Source organism: Sceloporus occidentalis, unplaced genomic scaffold (genome assembly GCF_023333645.1).
Source record: "Sceloporus occidentalis isolate IW3139 unplaced genomic scaffold, rSceOcc1.0.p SCAF_2, whole genome shotgun sequence".
NCBI lineage: Eukaryota > Metazoa > Chordata > Lepidosauria > Squamata > Phrynosomatidae > Sceloporus > Sceloporus occidentalis.
In genome coordinates, this window is record NW_028316982.1 from 26,242,476 (window position 1) to 26,267,452 (window position 24,977).

Consider the following 24,977-nt stretch of genomic DNA (forward strand, 5'->3'; position numbering starts at 1 on the left):
GTGGATATGGAGGGCTGATTGTATTTCTCATTTCTTCTTCTGGTTATTAAAATAGGATAGTGGAGAAAGCTGATAGGAAGAAAATAAACTTGTTTCAAATATAGGACTTGAGGAGAGTTCTACGGATACCATGGACTTCCAAAAAGGCAAATGGGTCCAAAAGAAAATCAAATTTGAACTCTCACTTGAAGCCTGAATGACTAGACTGGGGCTGGGGCTGTCGTACATTGGATGCATCAGAAGACTACATGATTCATTGGGAAATATGATAATACTAGAGAATGTGGAAGGCAGAAGGAAATGAGAAAAACCTCATTACAGATGGATTGATTCAGTCAAAAAAGCCATGGCCCTGAGATTTCACGCTTCTGAGCAGAGCTGTTGATGACTGAAGCTCCTGAAGGTCTACCATTCATTGGGTCGCCATAAGTCAAAGCCCGCTTGACAGCAAATAATAACAACAAAAATGAAATAAGATGAAATACATAAATAGCTACATCACTTATCAGAAATAATCAAAGCCAGTGTTTTTTCTCTGACCTCACCGCAATGAAAGTTTGCAAATTTCATCAGCCTGGCAATTCAAGATTGTAACGTGTCGTAAATGGAGACGCAAATAGCTGTATATATTTCCCCTTCTAATCACAGTCACTTCTCTGAAATCACACTGGGAATGCCTGATGGGGAGGGTGAGTTAAGAGAGGCAATTGAAACAAATCAAAGCGATGCTAACAAACAAAAAAAGCTCTCTTTGTTCAGAAGTTCAAACAGCACTTGCGACAAATGCTACAAAGACTTTGTTTCCATCCTTGTGCATTAGTTGAATGGCTAAATAGAGTCCTACAACAGACATACAGCTGGGTCTCTGGCATGTTCTGCTTATATACAGTAGTTGAGAATTCTTTGGCCAACTGCATTTCTTTTCAGATGGACAGAGCCAATGACACCCAATGGGTTCCATGTCAGTGGGTTATTGAATCTGCTTTGGGTTTAAGTCCAAATTTTAAGGAAATGTCCAACGTTCTGATCTCTATCCACAAATAAGTTCAGCACATTTAGCCCCTTTAAAGCTTGGAATGAAGCCTGAAGTGGATTCCCTGGCCCACTGACATGGAAGCTACTAGCTGCCACTGGGCACAGCCCTGTATGCATTTGATGGCGCTAATGGAAGCTTTCCTCTGAAGGCAGACAGCAGTTTTGAAGAAACAATCTGGATCCCAACAGGGGAGAAGAAGGTTAAGCATCAGACTTCAAAATGGCCTTAATAGATAGGAAGCTGAGCCAAAACTAACAAAATGAATTTCAAAAGGGAAAAATGTAAGGTACTACACAAGGCTTCCTCAATAGTGTCTAGATCAAGCATAGTTCTAGATCAAGGGAAGTAATAGCACCTCTCTATTCCGCTTTGTTCAGGCCTCACTTGGAAAACTCTGTCCAGTTCTAGATATCACAATTCAAAAAGGATGTAAGAAGTGATATGATAGCCCTGTTTAAATATTTGAAGAGATGTTGTACTGAAGATGGAACAAGTTTTGTTTTCTGCAGTTCCAGAGAATAGGACCTGGAGCAGTGGATTCAAACTACAGGAAAAAAGATTCCACCTCAACATTAGGAAGTACCTTCTGGCAGTAAAAGCTGTTCACACATTCCCTTGGAATGTGGTGGAGTCTTCTTTTTGGAGGTTTTTAAACAAACTTTGATCTTGCATGGTAGCGGGTTGAACTTGATGGCCCTTGAGGTCTTTTCCAAATCTATGACTGTTATTCTAAACCTTTCTTCCTACTGTGATCCCCATTATTATCAAACAATTTTTTTATTCTGCATTTTTTAATAAAATGACATTTTGCAGAACACAAGGCATTTAGTGTCATGTCTAATTTGACCCTCAGCTTTACCCTTTTCATTATTATTATTATTATTATTATTATTTATATAGTGCTGTAGATTTGCACAGCACTGTACATAAAACAATAAATATATAAGAGTAAGCCTGCCTATGGCGTACAATCTAAGGAATAATAGGATAATACATATAAAATACATAGCAATACAGGAAATGGTTCAGTAAAACAGGCAAATGCTGTATTTTTGTTATGTGGAGAACATAAACATAAAACACATTTTAGTTTCAGTTACTCACACAACTGCTAGGTATTACTCTGCCACAACATGTTTGATCCACCCCAGAATTCTCTAAAGATAACTCTAATTTTGGTTGTATAATGAATATTCTGTTCAAATCCACAGTACAATATTGTATAACATTTTAGCTTTAGCTTTCAGCTTCAATGCTCCATCTGTACATTGAAAATAATAGTGTCCCACCAGGAAGGATGAATGTGATAAAGCACCTTGCTCATGCCGATTGTGGTATAAATTATTGGTAGTACTAAAATAGCGTTCTTTAGATCTATGCTACCAGTACTGAAGGCTCCAAAATACACATTATTAACATAGATGTCCCACTTTCCTTCATCCCATTATTCTTCTTCAGTAGATTTATGAGGAAATGTGACTCACTTTGAGTCTTGGAGTTGCTTCCCTGCCGCAAAGTGTGTAAGTCTTCAGCAATGAAGGAGTATGGATTTTTAAACTCCTTTAGTTTGACTATAGATTTTTCATTAAGCAAAAAATACATGATGTAGAAAAATAGACTGTTGCTAAAGGACACTTAATTACCTCTCAAGCTGAGACAGCACAAGAACTACAGGATGTCCCTGTGAGGTTTTTATAACAGGTTCATTTGAAATGAGTAAGAGGGAATATGTAATTTAGTGAACAAAGCTTGTTTTTTATTATTACGATAACCCACTCAAGTGTTCAGGATAGTCATTAACACTTTATGCTGATTTTACGCCAGCATGGTCCTGTCGAATAATTGAAGACTATATGACAAGATGATTTTAATCTCTGATGGGGGCTAGAAAGGATTGTATTATGTTGGAATATTTTATCTAAGTGGGATACAGGAGTCTGAACACCAGAGAAGGAGACTGCTTTGTAATCTTGTTCGTCCTTCCTTCCTTCCTTCCCTCCCTCCCTCCCTCCTTCCTTCCTTTTAATCATCTTGGTCTCCAAGATCAAATTCAGGTTTAATCAGTTCAAGGACCCATTTTTTGTTTGTTTTGGCCATCCTTGGTATCTTTAACACTCTTCTCTAGCCCCACATCTCAAATGAATTGATTTTCTTTCTATTGGCCTTATTCACTGTCCAGCTCTCACATCCATACATGGTGATGGGAAATATGATGGCTTTGACAATCCTAACTTTGGTGTTTAATTTTATATCCTGCTATCTTGTCTAGTTGTTTCATAGCTTCCTTTCCCAATCCTAGTTTCTTCTGATTGCTTGACGGCAATCCCTGTTCTGATCAGTGTTTGAGTCAAGGTATGGGAACTTCTTAACTATGGCGCATTACAGACCACCCAAAATGGGCAGTCTGCCAGCGCCGTCATTTGCTGCACCGACGAGCCCCAGCGGCCAAACCGCACGGCTCCTCGGCGCCACAAAAAAGAAACCCCAAAATGGTGCTTCTTCTTTCGGCGTGCTAATGATGCCGCAAGGTGCCAATGGCACACTCGCAATGTCATTAGCGCTGCGTGACATGCGGACGCTATGCGTTCGCGATGTCAAGATGGCACCGCCCATGTAGAACGGATGCTGCCATTTTGTACATCCCCAGGATGTACTAGGGTTGGGGGCATCAGGAATGGAAGTTTAAGATGAAATAGAACCAAATTAAAAATCAGTAATAATGTCAAGAAGAATAGAACCATACAAATACCACACACCATCATAGAATCATAGAATTGTAGAGTTGGAAGAGACCACAAGGGCCATCCAGTCCAACCCCTGCCATGCAGGAACTCACAATCAAAGCATCCCCGACAGATTGCCATCCAGCTTCTGTTTGAAGACCTCTAAGGAAGGAGACTCCACTACACTCCGAGGGAGTTTGTTCCACTGTCGAACAGCCCTTACTGTCAGGAAGTTCCTCCTAATGTTGAGGTGGAATCTCTTTTCCGGGAGCTTGCATCCATTGCTCCGGGTCCTAGTCTCTGGAGCAGCAGAAAACAAGCTTGCTCCCTCATCAATATGACATCCCTTCAAATATTTAAACAGGGCTATCATATCACCTCTTAAAATTCAATAAAGCTCCAGAATGGATAATAGAGCAGCAAAGGCTTCAACTGTCCATTAAAAAAAAATAACCACCAGATTTTGAATATTTGGGAAAACTAAAAGGCTGGCACAGATGTGATGTCAGATTGACTCTCTGAGACAAGGTACTCCCACTGAAAAGTTCATAGGCAGTCAATGGGCCTCACATATTTGGGATGCTTGGGTATCAGTAGAAAATCTGAGAGAATCCATACCATTTGCTTGGGAAGGAGATAATCTTTGGTCTTACATGGTAAAAATGTGACATTCCTAAGGATGAGAAAGTACTAGTTCACACTTGACAGATATACCTTGGACTAATGGAAACCTCCAGACCATGTACAACACATCCTAGTATTCATTTATTTGTGAATATTTATAAACTGCATATATCCAAAGATTTCTGGGAGGGCTAGAATGGCCCATTCCTTGGCATCTTGCTATCAGCACATGGATAGCTTTAATGATGGTTAATCCTGTCAAGCTAGTTAGCCTAAGCATATCTGTGCTTCTAGTGAAAATGATGGATCACTGAGCACAAATAGCAGCTGGTGTCTTCCATGTCAGTGGGGCAGAATATTCTATGCTCCAGTGAGCAAGTTGCCCAGGAATCAAGTGGTTGGAGTGCTGTTGGATAGTTAATCCGCTCCAGGTCATTCAGAGGTTCTCCAGCAAGATGAAGGGAGAAACAAGAGGGTGTTTGTCAGCTGGTCCAGACGTTGTTACAGCAAATTAGTAGCCCAGATAAATGAAGCCAGTGAGGAGTAAAACAGTCATCAGTCATGGCCAGTTCAAGGCCAAGAAAACACTAATACTGAAGAGTACTGCCAGTCACCAAGTTAGAACAGATGCAAGCAACAAAGATGTCAGGGAGCTGCTAGGAGGTTTACAGGCAGCTGTCTCAAGATACCAGGTGTTTAATGTGTTAGCATCTTCTACTGATCACCAAACGATGTCAGCATGTGTTTAGCATCTGCCACCTCCTGCTCGGAAGTCTTCTCCTCCCCCCAACCTCCTTGGACTTGGATAGGTCATTATCACCAGGAGCCACAATTTCCTGGAAATTTGACTCCTCTTGTCTGATGCTTTTGACTCCAGAGGGTGAGTTCTGATACAGAGAATCCATCATGGATTTTAGTCAGAACTTTAACTTTTCTCCCATATGATCCTAGATTGTAATGTTTTAAGATTGTGCATTGTTTATATTGTTTTTAGGATTGGGATGGGGGATTGAGAATGGGGATTATTTTCTATTTTACTTGTTTTGTTCATTTATTGCTATGTAATTTGCTTTGTTAATTTTATTGCTGCTGTGAATTGCTATGTATTTTTTGCTCTTTATTGCTATTGTGAATTGCTTTGTTATTGTTTATTTGCTTTGCACTTTATTCATTGTTGTAACCCACCCTGATTCCTTGTGATTGGGCGGGTTATAAATAAATCCTTTATTTATTATTAACAGAGCTTTCCAAGATAGGGAATCCATGGCAGAATTAGAATTCAGAACCTTGGATAGCTCCTTTAAAGTAGGGAAGGGCAACAGTGGACAGCTTGGGTGGTGCATTAATCCTTCAGGTCTCCTTGGAGTGTTGCACCCGCCCCACAGAAGTATATATAAAAAAATATGTCCCTAAATGTCTCCAAATATCTTATAAAGGGCATGGGTGCACTCTCACCGTGCTTTTGGCCAGTGTGGCATAGTGGTTTGAGTGTTGGACTACATCATTGGAGACCGGGGTTCAATTACCTGCTTGACCATGAAACCCATTGGGTGACCTCAGGCAAATCACACATTCTCAGCCTCAGGGGAAGGCAATGGCAAACGTCCTCTGAACAAATGTTGCCAAGAAAACCCTGTGATAGGATTGCCATAAGTCAGAAACTACTTAAAGTTACACAACAACAAAAGAGAGCATTTGGGGGCATTTTAAGGGGGGGGGGGGAATTGAAATATTTTGTAAAACTTTTTGTGGAAACCTGGTGGGAAAGCCCTCCACATCCCTAGAAGTAATTTGGGTGCATTTTGGAGCAAATAAAATATCCCTGGGGGGGGGGGGGGGTCACAGAAATGGTCCTGGGGGACCACATAAAATGTGGGACAGGTTCTCCTACCCTACTGACATAGAAGCTACCAGTTGCCAATGAGCAATTCAGAGCTGAATTCAAATGCTACTGAAAGAGAGCTGCCTGCATTGAAAATATTTTATTAAAATATATGCCATTATGTACACAGTCAAGATACTTAGTGTCTTCATTTGCCAACAGATAACCATTGAGAAATTCAGAAGCATTTTTCCTGTAGAAGCAATAAAATTAGTTTCTTTTTGAGTGGAAAGCAAATTGAGATGCACTGATAAAGTCAAAAGGATCAAGGCTGTACCAATGAAAAAATGAAATGGAGTTTCACTCAGCTGATGCAGAGTTTTTGAGCTACTGGCATTTTCCCATGAACTGCAGTAAACTAGAAACGGGTTTGACAGGGGTCAGATACATCATGTGAAAATACTCTGTTGCAGTATTTCAGCTGTGTGCCCCCCCCCATATTAAAAAGCACAATTGCTTCATTTAGTAAACAACTTAAAGTGTTAATGCTTCTAGGTTTTCACAAAAGTATTAAAGCTCAGCTTGGACCCTTGTGAATTCAGAAAAAGAATGAAAAAGGGAAGTCCACACTCTTCACAAATCATTAGTGTACATTGTATGTCTTTGGAAGCCTCAGTGGCTTCTAGCTTCATATAAAAAAAATCTGTTGTTTTTTTTACAGGCAATAGTGAGAAAGAAAACGCCCAAAGTCATATGTCACAGATGTCCATATAATTTCCAAAAGCATATATTTAGCAAAGGACATTTTCTCTCCTCGTCTCAGGCAGAGTGTATAGGTACACTGGATTTTATTTCATGAAATAAAATCTGAAAACAGACACATCTGAAAAGCATTTACATTCCATACATATCTGTTTATGTAGCAATGTTAGTTCTTGAAGTTACGTATATGATGGTTTGTCACATCAAGAAAGGCTTTGCTGCTTTAGACCATAGGAGAGTAGGAGGCTGCCTTGGACTGTCTGACCATCGCTCTATCTAGCCTTGTTTTGTCAGTTCTGGTACCAACATTCTGAGGTTTCAGACAAGATTCTTTTCCATCTCTTTCTGAATATCTCTGGAATTACCTGGTGGTCTCAAATACTAATCAGGCCTGACCCTGCCTAGCTTCTGAAATCTTACAAAATAGGAGTATTTAATAGAGATAGCTGTATTAGTCTGTTTTAACATTAAATGTCTCAAAGGAATTCAGTAGCACATTTGAGACTAACTGGGAAGTAGAACATGTCTAGCATAAGCTTTCATGGTCTACAATTCACTTCTTCAGGAACTAGATGCAAGGTTTGCATCTGATTAACTGAACTGTAGTCTGCAAAAGCTTACGCTAGAAATTTCTTCTTCCCAGTTACTCAAACTCTAAGCATATTCAAGGTGTTATGATAGTCTTATCTGTTCCAGAATCCTGTCCCCCCCTCCCCTCCAGCAGTAGCCATCTAGTAGTCTTTCTGAAACACAAGGTATGTCAAGAATAGTCTTCCCAGCACCTGGTTTTCAGAATTTTTTGCCTCTGAGCATAGTTTGTAGCAGACTTCCTCAGATGGACTCTTCCTAATATGCTGGACTACAGCTTCCATGATCCTCACAAAATACATCTCTCAGGGTTGACAACCTTCCCTCCTAGGGCTGCATACAGCCCTGAGTCTGATCTCATGCAGCTCTTGGCTTGGTTTCAAAAGTTCTCTACAAGTAATTTAAACATAAATTATAAAAGCCTTCCACAAACGAATAGTCCAGGCCAGTGCAAGAGTGATTTGTCCCTTAACCTAGAAGTCCACTAGATGGGGAGGAAGAGCAGGGAAAGAGAGATAAGAGAATAGTAGGATGAATGAAAGAAAGAAAGAAAGAAAGAAAGAAATAATAATAATAATAATAAGAAGAAGTTTATTTGTATTTTCCCGCTTCTCCCAACGGATCGAAGCGGGATTACAACCAAAAATCTCCATACAGGCAATCATGTGTAAAATACATATCATAAAAACATCACAAGTATAAAAATTTCAATTACAGTAATCAGAGCGGGCAAAAGAAGGAGGGAGGGAGGGCAGAGTGCTGTCAATATTTGGTCCTGGTCCTACCCTGTATTAACTTTAGCCCTGCCTACCATCAGCATTCAACCTCAACAGATTATCCACAAGGGAATGTATTTCCTGAAAAGCACAGGTTGTCTTTCATCTCATTTATAGGAGAAAGGCAGGATATAAATTTTAAAATAAATCTAACTCATCTCTGATCCTGGGAATCAGGATGGAAAACACAATTGCATCCGTTGATGGAGACATCCTCCGTGTATTTGGCTAACCCTGTGTAAAAGAATAGTTTAAATTAGTGCATCACCTTGTTGTAGCCACTTTTGTATATGAATAATTCCTTGGTTGACATAGGTTACTAAGTAAATTTGCTGTCTGTTGCCTCTTGCTCAATTTATAAGCACTGGCAATCTATGTATAATTCAGTTGTTACTTTTTACAGTTAGAAATGTTGATAGCCTGAATTGAAACTGGGTGAAGAGATGTCTGTTCCCTTTTAGTGAAAGATATTAGCTTGGTCCAAGACAAGACAGATAATTAAAATGGTCTCTCTTTGAATTTCTCTGTTGTCAGATGTCCACTTTTGCTCACATTAAAGCTAATGTGATGTTATTTTGTAAACAGTTAAATTAGTATTTGTCAGTACATTTGATTTGGCTTTCACAATAGCATAAACTAGTCCTGGAGCTCCAAACCTTTGTATTGTGGGATGCCACATTTAATTGTCTTCTGGGTAAATGTTCTAGAAAGCACACAGTTGTTCATGTTTTTGACAATTCAGTTGTTGCAAAAGGTCATAGAAGACTTGTTATTCAAATTACAGACACTTAGGTTAAAAGAGATCTTTTGTATGATATATAAACAGTAAAGGCTCATTAATTTAATGGCCAGAAGGAATTCAAATTTTTGGATAATTAGTAGCTTAGCTTGGCTTCTATGTGTTTGCAGGCATTTATGAGTGTTGAATACACTGAAGGTGAAGACAGACATAATATTTAAAGGATATCTGGATATTTTCTTCCCCTCTAGTATGAATCTAGCCCTGACTTTCTTCTAACATATCAGTTTGCATGACAATGTGCAGTCCATCAGTCTGAAAATCAAGCCAGCTGTCAGTTTTCCATTTTCTCCCATTACTAACCCTTTAAATGTTTTACAGTGCCAATTGATATTTACTCATTATTTTTATTAACATATTAATTATGTTTACAGACATTTGCAGGCCTCCACAGCACCTCAATGAAGTGTATAGCAAAAACATGTATGATGGGTGTGCTGTTTTGTAATATGTAATACAGCTCGAGTATATCTTAGCCAAAATGCTTCAGACCAGAAGTGTGAATTTTGGATTTTTTTGGACTTTGGAATATTTGAAAGGCAGTAATACACACACACACACACACACAAAAGATCTAGTGCAACCTAGCTAAGAAGTAGTCCCGGGGCAACAGTAGAGGTGGCAATAAGTTCCAGCCACCAAGGAAGGAAGGAGGGAGAAAAATGCAGGCACACAACAGACGGACAGCATCCTCAGTGAAAAAAGACCCTCCCAGCCCTCTCCAGCTGTGATACTTGTACAGTGGGCCTACCATACCTGATGAAGTTCTTATACAGTATATAAAATGACATAGGGCAGCAGTGGAGGCAGCTGTAAGCTCTGGTCACCAGGTTTACATTCTTTGAGGGGCTTCTGTCTTCAAGGCAGTGGTTGCAATATTCCTGCTTCTTCATTTGCAAAGCAGAGGTGAGTGGCTGGCAGGCTTTCCAGAGGCAAAAAAACCCAGAGAATGCATGCCTAGTGGCTGGGTCTTACCACCACCTCGACCACTTCCCTGGGACCATTTCTTGGCTAGGTTAGACTAGATAGCTTGTATTTTTAAAAATATTATGCAGGAAGAAAGTTTCTGATAAGAAAGATTAGAATGAGAATGCCCATAAGAAAATGAGTAACTAGAGCTAGAACAGACTGGTAGGGTTGAGCATTCTTAATGTGATCAGCTTATGAACAAATTAGGTATCTCTAGGCTCATACAGACAGGCCAAAATAAAGCTGCTTTGAGTCACTTTAGAGGCATGCTGTTTAAATGACATACTCATCTTAAAAGGCCAGAAGCTGTGCCAAAGCTGCGCTCCAGTCCTTAGGACTGGAGCATAACTTTGGCGCACCTTCTGGCCTCTTAGGACGCATGCATCATTTAAACAGCATACTTCCAAAGTGACCTGAAGCAGCTTTATTTTGGCCTGTCTATATGGGCCCCCTGTTTGGGGTCAAGAGAACAAAGTAAGAATGAGAACATAGGAGCAAAACTGCCAACTTTATACTCACTCACACTCACATATATGTATACCGTGTGTGTGTGTGGACCAAAATGTGAAAATCCATTTGCAGCATAAAAACAGACTTAAAACATTATTTTAACAATGTCAATTGAAATAAATTATATAACCTTAAAATTATGTTGAGTTTGTTATCTCCATGTTAACTTATTTAAATGAAAACAATATCTGTTGTTTTGACCTCCTGAGTTATACATGATTTCCATTTATTTTTTTATTTTTTCATAGCTGCTATGTTCCTCATCCATTCAGATAGTGACTATTTTTTTCTTCCTGACATAAACTTTTAACTGTGGATAGCAAATTGAGTTCTGTGTATCTAAATCCGTTTTCTTGCTGTCAGATTTTAAGATAAGCTGCTTAGTCCAACCCTGCTCACTATAAAACAACACTAAATTCCAGAGGGTTCTCAGCATTTTGAATATGTATAAAATACACTGCAAGCAAAATGTTTGTATGTCTTTCCATAGATCTTTAGCATGATCTAAACTATAAACTTCTTTCCCTCTTTATGGAATTGTGGGGAACTTCAGATCTTTGCAAAGTTTTGTATGAAATTAACAAATATTAACAAATATTACTCACTAGGATATATTCAGCTATATCAGTTGCCACACTCTAAAGTTCTCTCTCTCCCCAGCCTTTTTGGAAAATCCAATATTTTTATTTTGGCAGAGATAAGAATCCCATAAATACCTTTGACTAATCCCTTTCTGCCATTTTGTCACACACATGCAATTATGCATATTTTCTAAATAGAGATAAAATGGCATGTCTTGTCTTGATACATAAGAGGTTGGTATGATTTTCTGTTCATTGAGGTGATAAAAGCTACCATATATAGTCAAATTTCATAATGATGCCAGATAATATCTCTCTAAGGTATCATTTATATTAATATGATAGTATTGCCTAGTTTTTTTTTTAAGTATCAGTGATTATTATGGTTTTCACTGGTTAAGACTGACCATATTTGCAGAACCACATTATGGTGTTTCAGCTGGTTCCTGCCAGCATTGATTTCTTACACCCTCTGTTTCTCATCAGTTTCATAAATGATTCATTTTTCAAAGACTCTAGAAGCAAGGGGAGAGGGCCCATCCTTCTTTTAATAAGGTTCAGTTTCCAGTTACAAACATTCAGACACCATGTGTCAACCATTACTTACTGCCGGAAAAATAAAATAAAATTATATTGGCTCAAATAATTAAACTTGTAAAAACTGAAAGTTTCTATTCGTTTTGGAGCAATGGTTTAGTTACCATGGAATCTGAAGCTATGTAGACTAAAAAGAAAATGTAGACTATAAAATCACCATACAAACAGGAAATAATGTGAAAAAGCACCTCGGTCTCATTTTTCAGCAATTCAGATTAATCATGTTGAACAGTTTCTATTAAACACTAAGTCTAGCACTGTAACACTCTTATACTTGAGTTTTATAGTATTTCTCTTGGCTGTGCAATTTCATATATTCATTTTGATGTTGTTTGTTCAAATGTTAATAATATGGTAGTTATAAACAAGATGATTTTAAAAAATTAAAAGTGGATTTAGATAAATTAAAGGATGTGTTGCACCAGTGTTACATTACTGTGACCAAGTCTCTTTTATGCTATACAATTATAGTATGATAATATCTCTTTAACCGTAGTGGCTGTATTCCATAGAATTCTGGGGTTTGTAGTTTGATGAGAAACTAAAACTCTCTGGCTGAAAATTCTGACAACCTCACAAAACTGCAAATCCCAAGTTTCCAAAAGGTGGAACCTGCTGTCGACATTTAAAGCCCTCCATGGACTGGCCCCTCCTTACTTATCAGACCTTCTTTCTCCTCACCTTCCCACCAGGGCCCTCCGTTCTGGTAGTCAAAATCTACTGTTTCAGCCCAGGATTTCCTCTGCCCCATCCCGGATTCGCCCCTTTTTACTTGCTGCCCCTCACTCCTGGAACCTTCTTCCCCAACAAGCAAGAGCCATCACTTCTTTAACCAGCTTCAAAACGGAGTTAAAAACCATCCTGTTCAGAGAAGCCTTCCCAGGCATTGCATAATTGTCGCTTACTATCTGATGTTCTTTTGGTGCCTGACAACCTCACAAAACTGCAAATCCCAAGTTTCCAAAAGGTGGAACCTGCTGTCGACATTTAAAGCCCTGTATTATTTCCTGTATTGCTATGTACTGTATATGCATTATCCTACTTGAGAGTATGTATTTTCCCTGGGAAATGATTAACCATCCATTATGAAGCCAAGCCCTCCCTCCAGTCCATCTGCCTTGGTCCAGGCCTTGGAGGTAGAGAGGAACTGCTGGACCTCTTACCCTTTCCCTCCACCACTCCCTTCTCCTTCTGTGTCATGTCTTTTTAGATTGTAAGCCCGAGGGCAGGGAACCGTCTAACTAAAAAGATGGCATGTACAGCACTGTGTAAATTTACAGCACTTCATAAATAAAGGTTAATAATAATAATAATAATAATAATAATAATAATAATAATAATAATAATAATAGTTAAAATGGTATCAAAGTACTATAACTGTGTAGTGCAAAAGAAACCTTAGTGTCCTTTCAGGACAACAGAACCTTGTCTTCCTCAAAGTATGATGAAATGTGAAATCACTGTAACATCACATTATGCAAAGGCAAGGTAAAGAGGAGGGGAATAGACTTAAGAAGGGTTTGAGTAGAAGAATGAACCTCCTTGGAGGAAATGTTGAAATGCATTTTAGAAGAACTTTGTGGCACTTTGTATTGCTCAATTTTTTGAAAGACTTTTATAGTTGCCTCATTCTTTCTTAACTGTTTCAGCAAATATATATCTCTGGCCTTAACACAGCTGAACCGTCTCAAAGAAGGTCAGAGATGAGTAAGCATTCAGGAGGGAAGCCATGTGTTCTGGAAAAGCCCAATTAATAATACAAATGCATGTGGATTTCATATTAAGATGAAATTGTATTCATTCAAAATATATAAATATTAGGGCCAAACAATGTTTCCCATCAAGATTTGTACCGAGCGGGTTGGCCTTTGTCTTCCTCTCAGGCTGAGAGAGTGTGATTTACTCAGGGTCATCTGGTGAGTTTCCAGCGCTAAGCGGGGATTTGAACCCTGGCCTATAGAGTTATAGTTCACCACTCAAATTGCTACACTGGGCTGACTCTGCCAAGTTCTTGAAGGTGACTATTCTTTTTCAAAGTTCTGCAGTAGCCAGTAGCAAGGAAACATTGGATCTGTTAACCTCATGCCAATAATTACTATATAGTATATCTTCTCCCTACCAGTGCTAGTAGGCAAATTACTATTTAAAACCTAGTATTAAATATCTTGTGCTTATGTTGTGAGTTAATTTGCATTTGATAGAATAATTTCATTCGTTCTGCACTGCCTGACTTCCAGACAAATTGAATGCAACTTCAGTTATATGTTAGGGTTCCCTAACACAATTATCTGAAGAATTACAAAGACTAAATATAAACCAGCAAAATGAATGAGCGTTGGATAAAGGGAAACAATTTATAGCTAGATCTTAGAAATAGATTAGAACATTTCATATGCTTTAATTCATTTTCCTTGGTAACTGGAAGGGAAAGACAAATATTATACTAGTCTTTTTCCTTATCATTTTTCTTAGGAATCTTGCTATAGTTGTAGCCAAGAGCTGCAACTGCAGCAACAGCAAATATTTTTCAAAGCTGCTTCTAGAAGCCTACTTTGAAATTCTTCAAAGCAGTTATCATGGCTGTTGCCCTCTTCTTGCCTAACCCACATACACTGTGCACAGCTCCTCTCCACTCTTCTGGATTTCATTCACATTCGATCTCTCTCCAATTTCTGAAGTCTATATATATTGCCACAACCATGTAGAATATCTTTGATTACTACAGTGCACAAAATGGTAGGTATATCCACACTACAGAATTATGGCAGTTTCACACTGCTGTTAATGCCATTTTGCTCCATTCTTTGGGATTTGGGAATTGTAGTGAGGTCTATGGAATACTCGGCTATACAGCTGTCACACACACACCCTGCACTATAGCACTGGAGCTCTCTAGGAGACAAATGAAAGGACCTCTGCAAATTGCAAATCCCAGAATGGCATCATTTCAGTTTAAGTGGTGTGATACTGCTATAACTGCAACATGGATACGCTCTATTATACTTATTATTATTATTATTATTATTATACTTTATTTATAAAGCGCTCTATGTTTGCATAATACATATTCACTGTGGAGATACATTAGGATGTAAAAAAATCATTATGCAAACAGAAATTTTCAAATGTGTATACTATTATCAAGTCCACAAGTATAATTATCATCCAGTTAGTCTGACATCTATACCAGGAAAGATTCTAGAGCAGATCATTAAACAGAGAGTCTGTGAACATCTAGAAGGCAATTCCATAATCACAAAAAGTCAACATGGGTTTCAGAGAAACATGTCATGCCAGACTAATATGATCTCTTTTTTTGATAAAATTACCAGCTTGGTAGATGAAGGGAATGCTGTAGATATAGTATATCTTGATTTCAATAAGGCCTTTGACAAGTTTCCCCATGACATTCTTGCAGACAAGCTTGTAAAATGTGGATTAGACAAGGTAACTGTTACATGGATTTGTAATTGGTTGACTGGCCGAAGCCAAAGGGTGCTCAACAATGGCACTTTTTCATCTTGGAGAGAAGTGACCAGTGGGGTCCCACAGGGCTCTGTCCTGGGGCCAGTGTTATTCAACATCTTTATCAATGACCTGGATGACAGAATTGGGAGCATACTTATCAAATTTGCAGATGACACTAAATTAGGAGGAATAGCTAATACTCCAGAGGACAGGATCAAAATTCAAAATGCCCTGAATAGACTAGAAAGCTGGGCCAAAGCTAACAAAATGAAATTCAACACGGAGAAATGTAAGGTACTGCACTTAGGGCAGAAAAATAAAATGCACAGATATAGGATGGGGGATACCTGGCTGAACGAGAGACTTATATGTATGAAAGGGATCAGGGAGTCTAAGTAGACCACAAGTTAAACATGAGTCAACTGTGTGATGCTACAGATAAAAAGGCCAATGCAATTTTAGGCTGCATCAATAAAAGTATAGTGTCTAGAAGATCAAGAGAAGTAATAGTGCCACTATATTCTGCTTTGGTCGGAGCCCATCTGGAATATTGTGTCCAGTTCTGGGCACCACAATTCAAAAAGGATGTTGAGAAATTGGAGCGTGTCCAAAGGAGGGAGACTAAAATGGTGAAGGGTCTGGAAACCAAGCCCTATGAGGAAAGACTCAGGGAGCGGGGGATACTTAGCCTGTAGAAGAGAAGGTTAAGAGGTGATATGATAGCCCTGTTTAAATATTTGAAAGGATGTCATATTGAGGAGGGAGCAAGCTTGTTTTCTGCTGCTCCAGAGACAAGAACACGGAACAATGGATGCAAACTGCAGGAAAAGAGATTCCACCTCAACATTAGGAAGAACTTCCTGACAGTAAGGGCTGTTCGACAGTGGAACACATTCCCTCGGAGTGTAGTGGAGTCTCCTTCCTTGGGGGTCTTTAAGCAGAGGCTGAGAGTTCCTGCATGGCAGGGGGTTTGACTGGATGGCCCTTGTGGTCTCTTCCAATTCTATGATTCTAAGTTGCATCTAGGCTTAGTATATTTCTGCCATCCAGCAAAAATGTAGTGAAAATGCCCCTGAACATATACAGACTACTTTGAACTTTCCATCAAGCATAGCAACCTGAATTAAGATTTAAGGAGAACAGCTAATGAATACAAATGCATTGTGTCTCATAAAATGGAGCTTCCTGGAGGTTTATTTCTGAAAATTAAACATTTTCCCCATTTTTCTGACAAGCCCCAACATGCATTTTTTAAACAACAACAGGATTTAGGAAACAGTCTCTTTTACCCAAAGAAATCCATTCCAGATTTTATTTTTTCCATTATTATTATTATTATTATTATTATTATTATTATTATTATAGTTTATTTTATAGTGCTGTAAATGTACACAGCGCTGTACATACAAATATCAAGTCAGTAAAAATATAAAACCTGCCAATGGCGTACAAACTACAAAATACATATAAACAGTAAGTAGTAATATAAAATAGAATTAGTTAAAAAACAGGCAACAATTAAAACATCAACATCCACTATCTAATAAATATCAGAAAAATATTCACACAGTGCCTGGGAAAGCTTCCCTGAACAGGGTGGTCTTCAACACAGATTTAAAAGTCATCAATGAAGTGGTGACCCATGTTCATGGGGGAGGAAGGATCCAGGAGTGAGAGGCAGCAAGTGAAAAGGGATGAATCCGGGATGGGGCAGTGGAGATCCTAGGCTGGGACAGCAGACCTTGACTACAAAAAGGAGGATACGAGTAGGAATGTAAGGAAAAAGAAATTCAGATCAATAAAGAGGGGCCAGCCCATGCAGGGCTTTAAAAGTTAACAGAAGCTTATACTGAGTACGGAAGGGAAAGGGGAGCCAGTGAAGGGATGATAATAAAGGAGAAACATGGTATCCTGCACCAGGTCCCCTTCACAACTTAGTCTGTTATTATTTTGTTTTGTTATTTAATCTTAATCATGACAGAACAAAGGAAATTTAAGGGCTAGGGAATGAAGAAAATGTAAAGAAACAAGAAAGATTTATAAACTGCCTTCTCCTTTCTTCCAACCAGTCAAGCAATGTAGAATACAAACTTCCTTGTTCTTTACAAAGTTTACCTTTATTTGGAATGAAGTAGAACACAAATTTGTTGAACAGAAATATTTGAAAGGAATAAATTCTCAGGCTTGAAAAGTAAAAACTCTGGTTTCAACTGTATTTTAGCTTGCTATGAATTCCAGCAGTACAATAGTGGGAGGAAAGGAGTGCAACTTTGCATCTGAAAGGCAAACTAAGCATCATCAAAGATAAATTGAAAATGATACAGCCAGACCTCCTCTCCCTATTAGTCACAACTGCAGTATTCCAAGAAACTGAAGAGAAGAGAAAGGAATCAGAAGGCATACTTGCAGAATGCCATCAGAAGTTTGTATGTTTCTTGCAGCTTAGTTCAGCTGCTCTAATATAATCTCACTCCACAATAATTCTTGCTCACCAAGGTATTTTCTCAGCCTTAGCCAGCTGAGGTACACTGAAGACAAGATAGTATTGGAAGTGGTCCTTTGTTTTGTTAGCAAGAATAGTTTAAGTTAACTTTATATTTTCCAAGAAGCAAATTTGAGAAAAGTCATAATTTTTCCAGGACATTTTAATGCCATAGAACCATGCTACTTTGTGTCCATCCCTCCTTTAGCCTTGGAGCACCTTGTTTTTAATTTGTTTCGTGTAAAACATGAATGTACTATTTAAAGATAGTGTCTCACTTTCCAAAGATCCTTCCTTTTGCTATAATTTCTTTATGACTGTCATGTCAACCTTTACATTTGTTTGAAAGCATACTGTTCAGATAGTGTAAGGTCTTCCACTACCCATGTATAATAAGTATATTTAGTACTGGAAACAGTAATCAGAAATACTTACAAATCATAGCATTTTTTCCATTTTAAAGGCTTTTGTTATGGTCTGCAAAACATGAGAAAGAAGTCTTTAGGCCAGGAATCACAACTGTTTTGCCATGAGACTTAGTACGGCACCTTTTTCCACTGTAGGGTGGAAATTTATATATTAATTTCTATATTTGTCATCTATTTTCCTCTAAGGAGCTCAAAAATGGAATATATATTTTTCTTTTCCAACACCAAAATATCTTGACCCAATCTTGTTTCTCAGGAGCCTGATTTTTTTTTAATATATATGAACATCATGCCCCATTCCAGTTGTATTGCATGCCACCTAAAATGGATCCCTGAGGGAATCTTGTTTTCTATGAAAATTCGAGTACACAGGATTTTTTGCAAAGGAACTACAAAATATTTCCTGCATTTTCATGAGGTCATGGTCCCTCCATTTTTGTTCATTAGTTCAGCAAAAAAAGCATCTGGGAATGGGGTATGGGAATGTTGGCTAGCCTTGGAGATATGGAATCATAGATGAGAAGATAGCAAGTGGGAGTACATGAAGAATAGCTGAGATCCTACATTTTGCTTGTGTAGTTTAAGTCTACACTCACCACCCTTCTTTAGAATACCATGACTGCTGCAACTCACTCTCCATCATCTAACTTCCAGATCATCGGCAAGCCTTCCTGTTTCCAGAATGCATTGGTTAAAAAGTTTCGAAAGGGGTACAGAAACCATCTGATGATGGTGTCAAATCCCTCACCTCAATGGAGTTTGGAGCTGGTCCTCTTGCAACTCTCCAGGAAACCCTTTGTGTCAGTGGCATCTTCCAATATCTGTCTTTTATCTAGAACAGTGGTTCAGTAGTCCCCAAACTTTTGGGGGCTATCGCTCCCTTTCCTCTTTGGTGACAACACTAGCACCCCCAAAGCAGAAGGCCTAAACTCACAATGCAGAAGGCTGTTGTGTCAATTCTGCATGCTTCAGGAGCTGAAAGTTGCTGTCTCCCATTGACACACCAACCTCCTACTTTGTGAGTTAAGAGGAGGAAGAATTCCTGGATTCTTCCTGCACCCCACTCCTGAAGCTAGGGTCTCTTGTGTGAATGGAAGACAACACCTTCCAGCTTCAGGAGTTAGGATGACAAAGAAGTTGTTTGTGTCACAACTATTGCCATTACATTCAGTGATATATGGAATTATTAAGGTGTAACATTAGTACAAACACATTACTAATGGTTCTGTATGGTCTGGTAGGTGAGGAGGTCAATGGGGGTTGGCACCAATTGCACCAGTTTTTGCACCAGGTGACACCAATCTTAGTGACACTACTGCCTTGTGGCAAAGGCCAGTGAGGACAAGAGGCTTTCAGTCACTGCTCTGCCAACTGCTTGGTTGCCTCTCCCAAGGTGACCAGGTGCTTCTCACTGGTGAGGAAGGACTCTCAGTCCTTCTTTGTTGTGGTGGATATGGGCACAGCTGTTGTGTGTCATAGGGGGTTCAGAGAGGCTACATGCTCTGGTCTGGGGTCTGGAATGGATGGGGAAAGGGAGAGATTTTAACTACCGGAGCCACTCCAAGATAAAGGACTCATTCCAAGTATTGACCCAGATACTTCCCACACTCCTTCCCTGGAGACATGCTTTCCCCACACAGCTTCTAGTGTCATTTCCCCCAGCCCACATTGTTTCTTCTGCTACCTCTGTTCTTAGCCTGTCCAGTGAAAGAAACAGAAATACTACTACTAATTTCCCAGCTGCCGCTACTAGTGAAAGATGTGGCTAAGGGAGTGAGTTCATGTGGGCAGGTGAAGAGTGGGAGACACCATCACACAAAACAATCATGGAGGCTGTGTGATGGTTTTAAGGGACTTTGAAAAGAAATTTCATGCAATCATCATCCCCACCATGATCCTAAAGGCCATTGGTTCCCCTTGTCTTTCTTGCACACCAATACTTTGACTGAAAGCCCCCTGCTGCCCCCTTTTCTGCTCACCACCCACCTGAATCTTTCCAACAGCCCCTGGGGGGAATACCACTTGGGGAATCACTGATCTAGAAGAACATCCTTTTGGTGGGTATTACATCAGCAAGAAGCGTGGAAGAACTCTGTGCCCTTAGGGTGGCTGCCTCCCTCCTCTTCTTTCACTGGCAGACAAAGACCTTTGTGTTTATGCAGGCTTTTAGTGTGTAAGCAAGGAGAGCCTCTTAATGGGATGCCTTCTTTATCTTTTTCACTTTTATGTGTCTTTTACATTATTTCATATTGTTTTATCTAGTGGTTTTAATTGCCTTTTTAAATTTTATTATGAAGATTTTTTAATTGATTCACTCTCTCAGAGCTACTTTGGGTCCCACTCTGGGAGAGAGGCAAATGACATAAATAAATGTGAACATGTCAAATGACAAAAAAATAAAGAAATAAGAATCATGGGCTATTGTTGCAAATGGGGGTGGGTGGGAAGACTAGAGATTTCCAGGGGAGAATTCACAACAAACTACAAGTCCCACGATTCTGTGAGATGGAATCATGACAGTTCAAGTGGTATCAAACTGCCATAATTGTGCCATGTGGAGATACAACTGTTTGCACCATGTAGCTTTTACAGTGTATTCTGGGTAGACGCTGGACACATTTTTGTATGTATTATAACAACAGGCTTCTGATAATATGTGGTGCTTATGTGTCCATTATCTAGTTGTGCAGAAAGTAAATCTGTTGCAGGTTACTGTAGGATCAAATTGTCAGTGGAATAAAATTTAGTGAAGCCCTCATGGAACTTCACCAGAGTCTCCTGTCCATGAATCCAAATAGTAAAGTTGTCATCAGTATATCTCAGGTAGCCTTTTGGGGACAGAATCTGAGTTATAATGAAATAAGCATTGGTGAAAACTCTTGTAACTGAATTAAGAGGGATGGTCTGACCTTTTTCCAGCTCCAAATGCTGCTGCCCTGGTGGTAAAACTGTAACAATAAATTCAACATTTGGCCATTTACTGGCCTTCAGTGATTTCCCTAAAGCTGCAGCCTTGTAGGCCTTGACCTTGAAGAAATAATTTCTGTTTTAAAATGCCAGTAAATGCTGGTAGTATCTGATTAATTATACAGTATTTTCAACTGGACAGATAATGGTACAGAAAGTGGTGAGTTGTGTAAAGAGAAACATTTTCATTTAGATAGCTTTAAAATTTTAATTTTGGCCAGAAAGAATGGATAAATGACAATGTTTTACTTTGCTTTTCATATTTTTATTTTTTTTTATAAATGTCAACAATTTTTCTATGTTTATTTGAGCATATGTGGAGAGAAGTAAAAATGTGAGAGAAAATACATGCTCAAGTTATGGAATATTGTACCCAAAGCAAACTATTTTTTTCCTTTCTTTTCCCCTTCTGTAGTCTGCAGCAGAGTATGTGAAGTCCCGCTTACCAGAGGTCCTGAAACAACATCTTCAAGACTATGAGAAAGATAAGGAAAACAGTGTTTTGTCTTACCAGACTATCCTGGAACAGCAGATCCTGTCAATTGACCGAGAAATGCTAGAAAAATTGACTGTGTCCTATGATGAAGCAGGTATGTTGACAATTTGTGAGAAAGACTAGGTGCCGTCTTTAATATTCATTTAAATTTCTTATGGCAGATATTGTTGCCAAGTGTCTTCAAAATTGTAACTGTCCAAGTGTATATGAATAATTATGCCATACACTTTCTTGCAGAACTATCCTTTCTTAGGAGCTTTCCATAGATAACAATGTTAAACTTATTCATACATTTTTGTTTTAATAACCTCTCCAGAAAATGATCTGGAGAGAGAATTTCATAGTCTGTTTTCGGGCTGGGGATAAGACAAAAACTGGAGAGCATCCAGTGCAATCCACTGGAAAAGAGGAGAGACATCTCAAGATGCTGGAAAGATGGTATTTTATTAGCTAAAAAGCCTTTCAAGGGGCTACTTCAAATTAAAACTGCAGAAATCTCAGCCAAAATCTCCAACACAATTACTGGAAAAATGAAAACCTTTGTCATGAGTGGGTGACTTTGACAGGTTCCTGGGCCAGTTTCATGCCTCTGGAACCCTCAAAAGGTCATACAGACTGCCAAAAAGTGGGAAAAAGTGAAAATGAAAATGGCTAGAAGTCCACTTTGCTGGGTAGCCTTGTTTAAATAACCTATTTCAAAAATAAACACCCACTCATAGGAGATTATCACACTCGAGCAAAGCGTTCACAGAGCAGCCATTTCTTCATAATGGAAATTCCTAGTATGAAGAAATGGCTGCTCCATGAATGCTTTGACAACTGGAGAGGAGAGGGGTCACTTCAGTGATGCTTCAGAAGCGTGACTGGATATCACACCTTCAGACTTCTGGAGCATTTTACCAGTGTTTTAACCATGGTAAGGGCGGGTGTGATAATCCCCCTAGAGTCTCCCAAGAGAAACAATCAACTCCTTTTCGCTAGGAAAAAAAAGAGGGGGGGAGGAAGGTTGGCTTGGGAGTTGCCAGTTACTCAGGGGTCGGCAACCTGTGGCCCGCGGGCCGGATGCGGCCCACGGAGGCCTTTCGGCCGGCCCGTGCCCACTCCTGCCACTCCGGGCGCCGCCATTTTATTTCTCAAAATGGTGGCGAAGTCTCGCGTGACCTTTCCTGTGGTTGCGCGAGACTTTGCCGCCATTTTGAGAAACAAAATGGCGGCGGCCTAGAGGCGAAGTCTTGCGCGGCCACGGGAAAAGTCGCGTGAGACTTCGCTGCCATTGGCGGTGGCCTCTAGGAGGCCCGTTGCGGTTGCTGGGGCCCTCCAATAGGGCTCCGGCGGCGGCAGCCGGTCTCTGGGAGGCCCGATGCCATCGCTGGGGCACTCCAGCAGAGCTCCGGCGGCGGCAGGAGGCCCGTTGCCGTCGCTGGGGCCCTCCAACAGGGCTCCAGCGGTGGCAGCAGGCCTCTAGGAGCCCCATTGCCATCGCTGGGGCCCTCCAACAGGGCTCCGGCGGTGGCAGCGGGCCTCTAGGACTTTTTTGCCGGCCTCTGACGGGGCCTGGGGCCCCATTATTTTATATTAGGGGCCGACAAAGAGGAGGAGGCATCCAGCGCTGGAGGCCCCTGCCGGCTTTTTTGCCAGAGGAGGCCTCCAGCACTGGCGGCCCCCACCGGCTTTTTTGCCGGCCTCTGACGGGGCCTGGGGCTCCGTCAGGGACCAGCAAAGAGGTGGAGGCCTCCAGCGCTGGCGGCCCCTGCCGGCTTTTTTGCTGGCCTCTGACAGGGCCTGGGGCCCCATCAGGGGCTGGCAAAGAGGAGGCGGCCTGGCCCCCGGAGGGTGGAAGCTCCGCCCCTGGCATGCGGCTCCGCCCCGGAGGGTGGAATCTCCACCCCCGGAACACGGCCCCGCCCCTGGAGGGTGGAAGCTCCACCCCTCGGCTTCGGCCCCCCAGTTGTCTGAGGGACAGCAACACGGCCCCCGGCTCAAAAAGGTTGCCTACCCCTGCAGTTACTTATTCTGGTCAGTAGTTAGGATGCTAACTGCTCTTTCTCTCATTTTTTAAAAAAAGGAGCATGTAGGTGTGTAAAGCAGGAAATCACACACATGCATCCAGTGACAACTAGAGGTGAGCTAATCATGTTGGGGCAAAGAGCTGCATAAGCAAGTCTAGTTTAAAAGTTTTGTGTAATTAAAAAAATAGCTTTAAAATGTCACATAATCTGAACATAAATCCTGTATTTATATACATAATGAGGAAGAAAGACTGCTTTAGCATTCCAATCAATTCTCTTGTTAGCTACAAGAGAAGTAATGGTACTACCTGTTCTGAAGCAAGGCCTGATTATGACTGCTGTGCAAAAAGTGTGTGTGTTTTTTGAAGTAATAATAATTGCAGCAGATGTTCACAATTGCAAATCCTGTAGCCATTTAACTACACCATAGTTGTGAGGATTGCTCCTGTCATGATAGACTTCAGTGCTTTGTCAAACTTCTTTCATTTTAATGAGAGGGTCAAAATGGTTTCCAAATTGACATGTTATGTGAGTAGGTAGACTACTGAGTGAAGAGAATGGGGCTGGGAGAGAGGAAAGAAGCATGGTAGTTTTGAAGTGAAAGAAATTATAACCATTTCAGGTGAAAATATAACTGTCACCATATACATCAGCAGGATGGCAGCAGCACATATCTTCTGGCGGCCTCTCAAGTACTTAGCATCTATAATCACAAGCAGCTGGAATTCTCTTAAGTGTCAGTCAGAAATCTAACATGGTATTAAGTCTCTGAGGTATCTGACATGTTGAAACTTTTCTAGCAGAAAGCCCAGATTTTAGAAGGATCAAAGTTGTACAAATGAATAAAGTTAGGACTAGGATTCCTGATGAAGGCTTCCATTTAAATGGCATGTTGAATATCCTCTTAACTTTAATTTTAACTTTAGATGAGCTGTCCAAAATGCTGGACGTATTTAAGGTTCCACACATACCCCTGAAGGCATCAGATCCCATCCGATCTTGGAAGCTAGGCTGGCTTATTCTTGGCTGGGGGCTCCCAATGAATACCTGGTGCTGCGGACTGTATTTCAAAGAAAGGAAAATAGTGGCGGGTTACACACCGCCATTTAGTACGTATTCTATACGTACTAGGGTTAGGAAGGGGCGGTGCTTCCGCACCCCCTAACCCTAGTACGTATAGAATACGTACAAGATGGCAGCGCCCTGTTCATACAGGCGCCGCCATCTTTATGTATCGGACGCTGTGCGTCCAGACGTCGCACGGCATCTATGACGTCGCGAGTCCGCCCCAGGCGCCTCGCGACATCATAGAGGCGCCGCAAAAAGAAGCTCCAAAATGG

The 24,977-nt window shown here is 40.3% G+C and overlaps 1 protein-coding gene across 1 annotated transcript in view; it reads left to right on the forward strand.

Annotated features, from left to right (window-relative positions):
* LOC149318056 (protein phosphatase 1L) overlaps nucleotides 1–24,977 on the forward strand; it is a 281,502-nt gene that overhangs the window by 163,706 nt on the left and 92,819 nt on the right. The window contains exon 3 of the mRNA XM_089508926.1: nucleotides 21,548–21,722. Coding sequence (XP_089365052.1) covers nucleotides 21,548–21,722 — 175 coding nt within the window. The remainder of the gene's footprint in view (nucleotides 1–21,547; nucleotides 21,723–24,977) is intronic.